General features: G+C 24.0%; 3 protein-coding genes across 3 annotated transcripts; 2 read left to right on the forward strand and 1 right to left on the reverse strand. All coding sequences in view use genetic code 6, as the record gives it.

Annotated features, from left to right (window-relative positions):
- Positions 1-2,007, forward strand: TTHERM_00138180 (hypothetical protein; the record flags this gene model as incomplete). The annotated part of the gene is made up of 1 exon (XM_001019800.1): positions 1-2,007. The coding sequence occupies one exon, from the start codon at positions 1-3 to the stop codon at positions 2,005-2,007; it is 2,007 nt and encodes a 668-aa protein (XP_001019800.1).
- Positions 2,008-3,007: 1,000 nt separating this feature from the next.
- On the forward strand, positions 3,008-4,565 carry TTHERM_00138170 (AmmeMemoRadiSam system protein B; the record flags this gene model as incomplete). The annotated part of the gene is made up of 8 exons (XM_001019799.4): positions 3,008-3,275; positions 3,338-3,428; positions 3,485-3,553; positions 3,608-3,720; positions 3,777-3,888; positions 3,944-4,087; positions 4,157-4,331; positions 4,437-4,565. The coding sequence occupies exons 1-8, from the start codon at positions 3,116-3,118 to the stop codon at positions 4,563-4,565; spliced, it is 993 nt and encodes a 330-aa protein (XP_001019799.4). The 5' UTR covers positions 3,008-3,115.
- A 646-nt stretch (positions 4,566-5,211) lies between these two features.
- Positions 5,212-13,678, reverse strand: TTHERM_00138160 (hypothetical protein; the record flags this gene model as incomplete). The annotated part of the gene is made up of 7 exons (XM_001019798.2): positions 5,212-8,867; positions 8,946-9,820; positions 9,964-11,377; positions 11,443-12,679; positions 12,794-13,081; positions 13,144-13,390; positions 13,479-13,678. 7 exons carry the CDS (start codon positions 13,676-13,678, stop codon positions 5,212-5,214), a joined length of 7,917 nt encoding a protein of 2,638 aa, XP_001019798.2.
- Positions 13,679-14,117: the final 439 nt, after the last annotated feature.

Below are 14,117 nucleotides of genomic sequence, written 5' to 3' on the forward strand. Positions count from 1 at the left end.
ATGAGATAAAACTATTCTAGATAACAACACTAGCTTGTGCCTAGCGATTTAGTGGGTTATGAAATCTCCCCACTCCGTAGCCGTGCTAAAAAAATGAAATCTTCTACAAATGCTCCTAATTAAAGCTAGTACTAAAGCTATCCTAAACAAGTTTCAAATACTAATATCATTATTAAAAGTTTAAAAAACATCTCCAGTGATTAAAGCACTGAAGATGACGATACTTTAAACCGTTCCTCAAAAATTACTGGAGTTGGATCTACAGCAACTATCACTCGTATTCTAAAATAAAATCAAGGTGAAGAACGAATTAATCAATAATAATAATAATAATAATTTAATAATAACTCAAGCATACGTTCGTTAAGCACAGGATAACTCTAAAGTTTCAATAAATTAAAAAATAATCAATACTAAAAGGCTTCGATAAATCCTTCATACTGCTCAATCCATAATTTGGATTTAGTATAAAAGCAGAAATTCCAAAACTAAGACACCACTTAGATTAAATCAAATAATAACATCACTGAATAATGCCTAAATGAAGAAGAGGAAGAAGATCATAATATTTGGGATGATGATCTCTTAAAAATCCGTGGAATAGATACTGAAAATTGGATAGACAGTGATGGATCAACATTTACACTCTTCCATTTATACAAAGCTCGTTTTGGTACTCATCCTAACTAAAGAGAAGAAATTACTAATGAAGAAGTTATTAAAATGATGAAACGTTTTTCTCGTAACCGCCGTAATAAAAATCTTGAAAGATTCCCATGGGAAACATTCAATGACGATCGCGTCTATTGTGATGAAAGCGATATTTACTATGATAAAAACTTTTAAATTTTCCATAAACTCTTTAATCAATTTTACAATAACGACAAAGCGCGCCATGACCGCACTCTTATTAAAAATAATTTCATATAAAAACTTCAACTCGAAAATGGTAAAAAAATTCCTTCACTTGAAGACGAATTAGTATAAACTAAAAATACAGACTCTACACCTAGTAATGGAAAAAGAAACAACTCATTTTTAATAAAAAAAAATATTCGCTCAATGAGCCAAGTAGGATAGATTAATCAGCATTAATCTTAAATAAATTCTGGCCTTAATTCATTTAGAATTAGATAAATCTAAAATAATCCTACTTAATAATAGCCCCTCAATTTTTATTAAGCCAAATCTCAAAGTTGTATTCCTTCTAATGATATTTAATTGATCTCATAATAAATGCTACTTTCAAAAGATCAATCTCCAGTTAAGCAATCTCCCATCTCCCTCCATAATTCTTAATCATAAATTAGCGTAAATTCTCCAGCAGTCAGCTATTCTCCCATTAAATAATCTTAAAACAGTAATGTAAACAACAATAACGAAAGTACCTTTTCTTCACCTGCTAAAAAATATCATGTCAGCTAGAGCTCCCTTGACTAGTAAAGTTTTTCAGCAATGTTTGATTCTGCTTAAAGTACAGCAACCAAAACTTAAAACTAATAACCATCATTCAAATACTAGCTTATTAATGCACTCAAAAGTACATCATAATAATAATAGGAAGATTCTTACTAAAATTATTTAAGTAATAAAATAAAACTAATTCAAAATTAAAAACTAAGAGAATAAGCAGCAGCTTAAATTACATAAGCAAATGACGGTTAAACTAGAAAATAATCATTATTAAAGCGTTAAAATTCAGTTAACCCTGCTTAAAAGTACGCAAATATGTCTAACTTATCTTAAAGTTAACTTTAAAATATAAATTTATCCAAAATTAATGGCAACGAGAGCTTTTATAAAAGTGCATAAAAACATAATGCTAATACTGAGTCTATGGTGTAAAAGAAAGGATCATATTCACCAGTAAAAGTAAGAAATGTTGGAAATCAAAATTTGGGTAATCTTTTACACTTAAGAAATATTAACTCCCAAGCACATTAACCATCTCCATTCAATGATTTAACCACTGTTAAAAAAATGAATATACTTACATTAATGAAATGATATCCAGTTTAGAAAAGAAATTCTATAAAAGAATTAACAACTTACTTACTTACTTGTTAATTTTTCTTTACTAATCATTCAGTTAAATAAAAAAACAAACAAATAATACATTATAAATAACTGCTTAATACAAAATATAATACAATCTAATTTATAATTTTATTCTTGATTCTTCTGTATATACAACTCTTACTATTTATTACATAAAACAATCCATTTTTGATATTAAAAATATATTTCATTTCATTGATTTTTATATATTTTTCACACTTAAATATTTTGTAAAGTAACCTTGTTATAAATTATAAATTTTATATCATATTTATTTATTTATTTATAAAATCACTGATTAATTATCAAAACGCCTTATTTTTATCATATCTTTAACGCATAAAACCTTCACATAAAAAGCTAAATAAATATTTATTTTATAGTTTTGCATTAGAACATTATTCAAATTATGCAAATTTAAATTAAATTCCTTAAATTAATAATATTTAAAAAATGAATGTTTGGCTATTTTACCAAAGCTTTAAAAGAAAAAAATTATTTTAACCAATTTTTCATAATTATTATTATTAATTCCTGAATTATATTAAATTTATGATCAAATAACAAAATACACCACCAAATTTTTAAGTAAGAGCTAAAATAATTTTGAGTTTTAAAATATATTTTTTTATACTCATTAAAATTTCCAAATATGAACGTTCAATTTATATATAAAGAGTTATTCATTCTTTATTTTAGATAAAGCAAAAAATAATGTTTTTTTATGAAGTTTATCAAAATTATTAATACCATTCATTGAAATATATTAACTTTGCCATCAAATAATTTTTAAAAGCACACACTTTTTTTAAGAATAGCTAAATAATTTCAATTTTAAAATGTATTTTTTATATTTTGCAAAAATTTCAAATATTAGGTTTCAATATTTATTTTGTTGTTCATTCTTTCTTTTAGATAAAGCAATAAAGTAATAATATATTAGTATAGGAAATTATCTAATCTGAAGTTTGTTGGTCATGAGTAATTAACTAGAAGCAAACATTTTCTGATCATTAAGATATTTTAAAATTAAATAAGTATAATCTTTAATAATCATATGGATTAAGCAAAAGTTGAAAAAAATATATTGTCAAAAAATATAAAGAAATAAAAAAGCACAGACAAATCAAAAAAAGTAAAATAAAAGAAAAAAAAGCAAAAAATGTAGGGTAGTACGAGATTAGCATCACATGCAAATTCATGGTATACAGGAAACTGTAAAATCTTAAAGAAATTTACTTTATTGTATGATCTTTTTTTATTTTAAAATTCATATTAGAAAAGGAATTAGATTAAGAATTATCAGGTTATCTTTCTAAAGCTAACAAACAATAGCTGAATATATAAAAAGTGAAGGCATTAATTGGCCCGTAATGCTAAAATAAAATTGAAATATTTTTAAATTTAATTTGTTTATAAAATACAGTCATGCAGGTTATTATTATAGTGGACCTACAGCAGCTTGGGGATATCAATATCTTTAGCCAATAGAAAAGTAAATAAAATAATAAAAATAACAAATATTAATATCTACTTTTATAAAATTAAGTCTAAGAGTATTTTTGCTGGGACCTTGTCATCATATATACATGAATGGATGTGGTATCTCAGGATTAGAAAAATTTTAAACTCCTCTTGGAGATATTACACTTGACAAATAAAGTAGAAATAGATTATATAATTTGTGAATTTGCATTTCATTAAGAAATTATTTTTAGCAATTTAGGAACTGAAAAACACAGGCAAATTTGATGTTGTTAGTAAGAAAAATGAAGAAGACGAACATTCTCTTGAAATGCACTTACCATATATCTAAAAAATCCTTGGATAGTATTTATTTTCAAAATATAAAATACTTTTCTTAAAAATTCAATTAATATTAAAGATAATAATTTAAACTTGTTCCTATCATGGTTGGAAACTTAAGCTATTAAAGGGAACAAGAGTATGGGTAATTGTTAAGTAAATACTTTGATGATGATAACACTGTATTTATTATTTCGAGCGATTTTTGCCATTGGGGATCAAGGTAAATAAATAAATGAATAAATTATCATAAAATGAACTAATCAGATTTATATTTAAATTAAATAAAAAGATTCGATTATTAGTACTACAACAAGTAAGATGGAGAGATTTGGTAATCAATATAAAAATTAGATACTGCAGGTATGGAATTGATAGAAAATCATGATTGCGAAAAATTCAATAAGTATTTGGAGCAAACCGAAAACACTATATGTGGTCGCCACCCTATTGGAGTTTTGCTACAAGTAATAATCTTATACAACACTCATATAAATATTAGCTTTCTTATATTATTTATTTAAAAATATTTTTAAATATCTAAATAACTTATTAAAATGTTTTGTATTAAGGTTATTAAGAGCACTTAGAAATATGCAGGATAACTTAAAACTAAATTTATGCATTATGAATAAAGTGAACAAGTAAAAACTCAAAAAAGTTCTTCTGTAAGTTATGCAACATCTATTACATATGTATGAAATTGTGTAAAAAAATATTAAAAATATCTTAATTTGTTTGAGTAATCTAATAATTAAAAATTAAACATTTATTATTCTTTTAAATATTAAATTAATGTTTATTTTATATCTTTCAAGATATATCACAGATTATTTGCTTAGATTTAATAAAAAAATTATATTCTATTTTTTAAAAAGTTTAGCAAATAAATTGTTTTTATTTTCATTTTAAAAATTAAAATTAAAATTTATTTGAAATATTACCCAAAATAGGTTAATTAATTTGTTTTTTTAGACAAAATTTCTTTTAAAAAATATTAATTTTTAATATGAATTTTATCTTAATTTTTAAAAACAGATTGAAAGGTAAATATTTATTTGCTTAAATATTGTATAATTTCGAAACAATTATTTTTATTTTTAATATAAAAATGATAAATTTCATTGAAATTATTACTTAACATAATAACTTTTAAAAATGAACTAATTTCATATAATAAATAATAAAAAACTAAAAAAAATAAAAATTTTTAAATGTTAATTAATATAGACTTATTTTTAAAGATATTACATATTAGGTCAAAATAATTACAAATTTAATTTTTAAAAAAAAATTATTTGGTTATTATTTAGGAAATTTAAACTTATTTACTAAGCAATAAATATTTCAATACCATCTAATAACATTTTGGTTATTATCATAATAAAACTTTTGTTTATTATATTTTACTAAATTTGGTTAAACTATTTTGCATGGTAGATATTATTTTGTAGAGCATATATTCCAAATAGAGTATCCATTAAACTAATATTAGGGATCTGGTATTTGAGAATTCTAGCTTTAGAAATCAAAATTTTATGGTGATTAATATTTTTGAGGAACATTTATTTTTGGTTTCTTATCTTATATAAATATTTGAATGATATTATTGTTTTCTACTACTTTTTGTGGTGATACTATCTCCTTTAAAGGTACATTAAGTTTATCTATTATTTTAGAGTTTATCAGAACCTAAACATATTTTTTGACAAAGTGGTTGGGTTGTTTTAATATTCTTGATAAAATAAAGATTATTGAATCATCAAGAGTGAGATGGGGTAGATAATTAATTGACACTGATTTCTTTAGTAAATTATGTATATTTGATGAAATAAAAATATAATCACAATAAAGCTATTTGTTGTCATGATATTAGATTTGTAAAAGAATAGGAATGTTTATTTAAATAGGTAAAGATGGGTGAACAAATTGACTATCTTTCATAAGATATACTTCTAGTAATTTGATACCGCAAACATATTGCTTAAAAGTATCAAAATCACCTATGTACTAATATTGTTTTAAATTAATCCAATTTCTAAATTAGCTGAGTGGGAATTGAATGGCTTTGTTTCTAATAATAAATTGATTTTTTGAGAAAATTTCTTTTAATTTAAAAGTATTTTCATAGTTTGAAGTAATTGTGACTTTGCTAAACTCATCTAGAGTGAACTCTACATCTTTTTTAACTAACCTACCTTATTATTTGAAGAATACTTCAAATTTTCCTTCCTTTTATTTGAATTGGTGAGTTTAGCCATCTATTTCTTAATCTAGGAAAAAATTTTTTCTTTATCCACTGTTTGGGTTTTAAGATTAAGCAAATATTGGATCGAAAGGTGTTTAACTTTTAAGATCCAAATTATTTTATTGATGGCTATTAAAATTTAAGTTGTAGTCTATAACATTTTTAACAGGTCGTTATAGTAATTGTTGTTGCTGAGTGCTTTACTAGCTAGTAAAGTTATTCAAAGAGGAACTTTCATATGTTTTTATGCTTTATATTATTTTCTCTATAATAAATGGCTGAGATATATTTAAATTATCCATAAGATATGTGTTGCATAACTTACTAACTATTTTATTTATGAAAAAGTCAGTCACATCATACGTTTCACCAGAATTAAACATAATTTTTGCAAAAGTAATTTTATCATTTTGTTAGTTTAGGGATAAAATTAGTTATTAAATATCACGAAATTGTAAAAAGTTCATTTCTGTTTTCAAGAAAAAATCTATCAAATAAGCTTCTAAATCATCGCTAGTTTACTGTGGATATCTTAGAAGGAAAAGCTAGTAGAGTATTTTTAGCTTTTATTAGTAAGAAGCTGGTACATAAAATAAAATAAATTAAAGAATTTCAATAGCATCATTTTCTTATAAGTCTTTTATAAGGCTCTAAAGAGAAGTAATACGAGTCTGGTCTGTTAAACTTAACAATTTTTTAATCAAGGTAGAATTTGGCATGACTTTATTGTCATCACTAGTAGATGCTAAATTAAATACTCTGTGATTTCTAGTTAAAATGTTTTTACTGTATATAAAATGCTATATGTTGCTTTAGAGAAGCACTTGATTGTTAAAATAGTTTTCAAAATCAGAAAATCTCTCTATTCTACTATTTGTAAAGCTGTTATTTAGACAAACATCATTTTTAAGTAACTGAACATCATATATGCCTTTCAAAGCTTAGTCTTGCAATTAATTATGATTACTATTGTTGTTATTTTAGTTCATCTTTTATTTAACACTTGTATATTATTAAATCATCTGCTATTACAATACAGGTTGCATCGATTAATTTTCAAGAAGTGAAAAACTTTCTATATAAATGTTATATTCTAAAATAATTTGATCTGGGTATTGGCTCTCTATCATAAATGACATTTAGTGATACATGGTATTTTTATTGAATGCTCTTATATCAATGTCTAGGCTGTAATTTAAATCATTAATTCTAACTTTTATCCTTAGCATCGGTGTTTTTTCAACACTTTCAAAAAACTAATATTAATCAATTTTCTCAATATCATCTCCTTACACTTATCTTCTTCCAATTTCTAATAAATAATTTAATTTCAAACTATTTTCTTGTCTGGAAGGAAAATATATGGACTTAAGCTTCTTAATTCCATTATTAAACACTCGTTTACCATCAATAAAATCAGGCTAAAAATTACTATCTTGGTAGTTTCCACATAACTTTGAATTTGTGAAAGTTTATTCACCTGATTATAATTAATCTAAGTCCACACAAACTATCTTTGAAATAAATATGTGCAGATTTTCTTTTTTAAATAAGTATTCTTCGTCTTAATTTTAAAATGAGCTCAATCTTATAGATTCTAAGCTTTCTTCATATGATTTTTTAAGACCATTTACAAAGTAATCCTATTCACTGAAATCTTGGCTTTACCTTAAATTATATTGCTCCTTTTACTTCTCTCCACTAGAACTGCTTTAACTGACTAGATTTTATGTTTATGGAGATTTTTATAATGCTGCACTGTTTACAGAAGATCCAAAAGGATTTATAGTTTTTTTAGCTGCTAGATTATTCTAAATATTATTTTAAACTGGCGAGAATTGTCTAATAGAATTTTAATTTGATTTTTATGGAGTAAACACATTAGTAAATTAGTAATTAGATTATTCTTGATTTCTAAATTTTAACGAGTATTCAATTAAATTAGAATTATATGCACCTCTATTGCTTGAAAGTTAATTTATTTTTGGAGTTTCTAGCTGATTTACACTATCTCTAATATTTATTAAATTATCATTACTAGCTTAAAGAGTCATAAAATTTTATTATTATTGTTGTTAAGGTTGTGATTACTGTTTCCTGTTTGAAGGCATCATCTAAATCTTATTTATCTACACTTATGGAGATTGAGAGTTTTGGTATGGGGAAGCTTTTTAATTACTAAAAATTGTTTTAGGGGAAACATGCTAAGTTGAGTAATCTCTTTCTGTTTTAGATTGTTGACGAGGACTTAAATTTTCATACTAACTGTATTCCTTCATTCGAGGTTTTTAATTTTAAATTTAATATTTGCTCTAATAGTAATTATTTTCCATTAACTCATTTATCAGTTTTTCTAGCTCAATGAAATTAAAAGTAATATTATAATTATGAACATATTTTGATACAACAACCCTTTAATTCTCATATTTTTCAACTATTTATTTTCTGGATTGCTCTGATTAGGTAAGCTTTTCTATCCACTTCTTGTAGTTAGATTGATCACTGAGTAAGGTTTCATAGGTGCTTTTGGCTAATCTAAACATTTCAGTAAAATTAAAATAATATTTGCCAAAGATTTCCCACTCCTTCTAACTACCTATTTGATACTGATTGACTAGTGATATTCCGATACAAGACAAGTAACCTTATATATCCCAACTCTTTCTCTTATATTCCATAAATAATACGTCCCAGCATCTAAAACATAATTCTTCGTTAAAGCTTCCACTAAATAAGCCAATAAGGCAATCTATTCCTATTGAATATTAAAGATATATTTTTATTTTATTAAGTTAAAAATTAATAATTAATAAAAATTTTAATTAAAATTTACCAATTATATTAGAAATTTTTTAGAAACTAGTTGAGGACTCAATTAGATGAAAATATCGCGTTATGAGCTGACGATTTGAATTAAATGAAGTAATTATTGTATATAGTAGCCAGAAAGATTCTGATTCTTGTGTATTCTTATTAGAATTATTTAAAATAATACATTTGTTTAGGAGCTAATGGTAAACGGAGTAGAATTAGGGCGAGATAGAGGCACTTTAAATAACCATTACGAAAGATAAGGTTCGTAGAATCCTTTGTGCCATTTATTAGTCTTGATTAAATTAAAACTCAAAGTCAAGATCAAAAATAATTTGATAATATTTGGCTTCAGAATAAAGGATTTAGTAAAAATTATCTCTTTATTTAGTTAAATTGAAATCATTTAGAAGAGTTTTTACTTCGTTTCCACTTTGATTCAACTCATAAGAAACATAGATGTCTTAAGCAGATGTATTGTAGATAGTAGAATTCTAACTGGCTGGGTTGCATGAGCAATAACTAATAAAGTCATCTCTAACTTATTCAATTTTTTCTTTAAAATCAAGCATCTCTAAGTATAATTCCTATCTTTTGTTATGAGGGATGCCTTCTAAGCACAGCTAGTGAAAATGAGACAATACTTCCTTTTTTGGAATACTCTTTTCATTCAGCTTCGTTAAAAGTCGATTATATAAATTTTCTTAAATAAAAATATTTGCAGAAAAATAGCCTATCCTATTAACCATACCATACTAAACTTATCTTTTTATTTCCTTTAGTTTAGAGCCATTAAGAATCTTCTAGCTTTACTCTTCAAAAATATCATCTAATAGCCAATTTTATTTATACCCCATCTTAAAAATAAGCTACTCTATTCTTGTTAGATCTTCTATCCTTTTATTATTTTTAAATGATTAAACTGAAAATCACTAATTTTATTTTAAATAGCAAACAAAAAATAAAAAAGCTTAAAATTTTATTTTTATAAATGAAAATGGTAAAATTCTTGAATAAAATAAAAAAATAATTTTTTTTACCTGATTTCAGGAAAGTGAGTGTACGATTTATAGAGTGGATTCTTGATTGTGTTTATCTGTGAATAGAGTTAGTATATGTTTTCTCTATAGTTGTCACAGTTTTCATGTATGCTAGACCATATATTGATAATGGCTAAAGGAATATTTGGATAGTTTATTGGGCATATAAGCCAAAAATCCTTACCAGGATTATCATAATCTATAACATCACTTAATTTAGTAGCAATAGTACCAATTACTTTAGAGTTAAATTTCGTTTTAATGAATAAATGTACTTCATAATTTTCTGTTTTACTTATCTAAAAGACCACTTCTTTATAAGATTCTTCAACTTCATAAATAAAGTTATCTTCTATTTTTTCAATGGGTTTATTAAACTATTTCCATTCACTCTGCACAACTATTTACTTATTATTTACATTAAATAAATACATTTCTACTTAAATTTCAGGAGGGTAATCTGTTATGGGACTAATTAATTCTAATTTTTGCAAAAATACTGATATGTTATTATCAAAATTGTTTGTATTGAATTAAGTTTCTTATTAGCTTTAAACAATACTCTCTCTATTCATATTTATATACTCAAGCATTTACTCTTTTTTTTTTTATTACTCTTATATACTAGACCTATCACTTACCTCGGCTTAATTCTCTTGCTTTCTTGTTTCAAATTATCTTTCAGAAGATTTTAATTCATAATTATCTTAAAGTTTTGAGATTTCTTTAATACTAGCTTTATCAGAATCTTCACCTTTCAAAGATTTTTTCTTATAGCTTTATAAAATAGCACTTTCTTTTTAGTATTTTTATTCCATCTAATATCTAATAAAAGAATCATTTTTATTATTCTCTCCTTCTAAAATTTCATTCTTTACTAATTAATTATTTTCATATTTAGCACCCTAATTAGATTTATTAATTTATATTGAGTTGTCTTATGGCTTATTTTATTATAGAGGCTTGGATCCTGTTGTTGAAGATACACTTAAAGATCTCTATGAGCTTGGTTTTTACTAGTTTAAATAATCAAAAATTTATACAGAGTTTTATTTTGATCTTTAACTTTCTGAATTTTGCTTACTATTTTATTCCCCAACCGACTTTAACATATTTTCTTGTAAAAATTAAGTCTAGTAGAATTCTTTTCCCTTTTAGCTTTGCAATGAATTGTAGTTGTTTTTTGAGCTATTCTTTTAAGTTTAGTTTAATGTGGTATTCTAAAGTTTTTAGTAACTATTCTAAGGAGTGATAGAGCCTATGGAAGTAATTTCTGGCTCTTCTAGTAAAGGATCTAGTGTAATTGGTTATACGTTATTACTCAATAATTAACCCATAATTGAAGGTGATTAATTTTTTATATCTTCATGGCTGTTATCTAATTGTTAAAATTTTTGGGTTTCATTCTCTTTTTCTTTTAATTAAAAAAATATTGAAAAAATATATTTTTTATTAAATTTATATAAGAAAAATATTTACAATCTTTCAAAGATTTTTCTTTACTCTTTTCACTAGTTTAACTTTATGATTGCTAAGGATTTGAGTTATTATCTATTACTTAGCTAGTTTAAAGAGATGAAAAGGCTATACTATTTTAAGGAGCCTGCAAGTCACTTCTACCTGTATTTTGATATTAACTGGTAGTTATAGATTATGTTATTTTCAATTGTTCGTTATAATAATAGTTTTAAGACTCAGCAGACTAAATACCTGAACTGCTTATGTTTTTATTACTTTCATTTAATTTACTTTAATTTGTTTATATCTTTTATTATTAAGAATTATTGTCTGTTGAATTTTATTTATTTGATTAAGAATTATCGTTTAGAAAGAAGGCCAATGATTTGGTATTATTTGGATTAAGAATATTATTAATTATACTTGGGTTATAATAAGAGCTTTTGTTTTGAAAAGGTTTTTCTTCATTTGATTAGCTAATATATATATCTTTGATTTCTTCTACGTTTGCCTTTTTTTAATCTAAAATGTCTAAATTGATTGATTCATCAGATATTAAATTATTGTCATTTTATTTAACTATAGGCTATGGGAGTCCTTCTAAATCTTAATTTTGCTTTATTTTAGTTTATTATGATTGAAATATTGTATTATTTCCATCATTAGGAACTGTTTTCGTATTATATTTTACACTTTATTTCAAAAAATTATCAAATTCTTCACTTTTTCCTAAGGTATCTTTTTGAATGGGAGTCATTGAAAATATATTTGAATCAAACTCTTCTGTAGTACTTCCCTTTTTTAATATTATCTTGGATTACTTTTACTGTATTTCTGAATTATTTTATATGATAGAGCTCCCTACAAGTTCACGAGCTATCCTTTCTGAATCTTATTCAATAAAATTATTTCGATTATCTTTTGTGCCTTGTAATTCTCTAATTATATTTGACATTTAATTTTCATTCATTGAATAGTTATTTCTATATTAAAGAGGTTTGGAGTTTCTATTATTATAATAATCTTGGCTGTAGCTAGTATTTGCTGTGAAATTTTATTAAGTGATAGATTTAAAATTTTGTTTATTTATTGAATTAAGGCTATCCATTTACTTCTTCAGTAAAGTTGCTACACATGCCTTCCATTTATGTGTGATCCTTTAAAATAAAAAATTAATATCTCCTTAGCAGTTCAAAGGTAAAACTTATAGTTGATGAACAGCTTAACTTATCCTAATTGTATTTAAAGCTTATTTAACCTATTTTAATTTTAATTAAATAATTAAAAATTCAATTTGGAATATTTTGTCTAAATAAATCCATATAAAATCTTTATTTGCTTAATTTATGAAATTGTTTTGATTAGAAATTACTTCTTTTTCATTACAAAGGTAAAGAGCATATTCGAATTTATGTAAGGCACCAGGAATGTTCTTTAATATAATTCTGTAATTATATTCTTACATTTCAAGCCATTTTAATGAGCTAAGCTCTCCCTCATTGCCTTAATTATTTTGTGTGCCCTAAAAGAATTTGACTATTTCATTTTTATACTTGATTTAATTTTATACGCTTTTAGATGTTTTCACTTATATAACTGAGTCTTATGTTCTTTTTTCAACTTAGTAGATATATTAATCGTGCGTTATCTATTTATTTTTCTTTTTTAAATTAAACAAAATAAAATATTTTTCAAAGCTAATTTTTTGCAAAATTGATTTACTTTAGAATGATATATAATTCTAATGAATTATTTTGTAATATTCGCAAATCTAACGAGAGGTTTGCCAAGTATTTTGGACTTTTTATAAAATGTCACATTTTTGCTTTCATCAAATACCTCCTCTTAAATTTAGTGTAAAAGGTTTTCTTATTTAATATCCTCCTCTTAGGTGTCATCATTTCTGTTAATATATTCTATTTCTTTAATTGTTTAGTTTATTTTTGTGACATCTTCTTTGTCTATTTCTCTACATTTTATTTATAAAATTTGTAATCATACATTCAGCCATTAATGCTTATAAATGCTAAATAAAAATGCTATAAAAAGATAAATACTATAATCTTGCTTAAGCGTCTAGCAGGTCAAATGCCTTATTTGTAAAAAAATGGTAGTCTATATCGCTTTATGAATCTTCTAGCCATTTATCTTTTATGAACTAATTCCCAACTAAATACATATTTTTATTGTTAATGCCAATATTATTCTAAGCATACGAGTATGATGATCTCTATGATTAATAATTATTTTTATTCATATTTTTGCCCTATTTTGCAATTATCTCCTAAAAAAGACAATTCTTTGTTTGTCTTTGATTTGTCTTTCCTATTTTAAAATTTGCCAAATTGGAGCTTTTGCTACTTTTGCTTTTGGCTAATATTATTGTAAGTTTATGGTAATTAACTGACTTTCTTCAAAATAAATTAAAGGCTATTAATTATTTAAATAAAAAAATCTTAAATAAATATTAATTTACTTTTCCTGATAAAAAATATTTAATCTTATTAAACTATTTATTCTCAATTAATAAATATGTTTGAATTTCTTGATTAATTTCATTTTATTAAATTAAATATTTTCAAGCTAAATAATTAATTTTTTTTGATATTTAAAAATGTAAAAAAAGTCAAAATGCAATCATTTTGATCAAGACAACAGATAATAACAATTTTTCAAAATAAGTATTTTAATCAAAC

The sequence above is a fragment of the Tetrahymena thermophila genome, assembly GCF_000189635.1.
Source record: "Tetrahymena thermophila SB210 genomic scaffold scf_8254582, whole genome shotgun sequence".
Taxonomy (NCBI): domain Eukaryota; phylum Ciliophora; class Oligohymenophorea; order Hymenostomatida; family Tetrahymenidae; genus Tetrahymena; species Tetrahymena thermophila.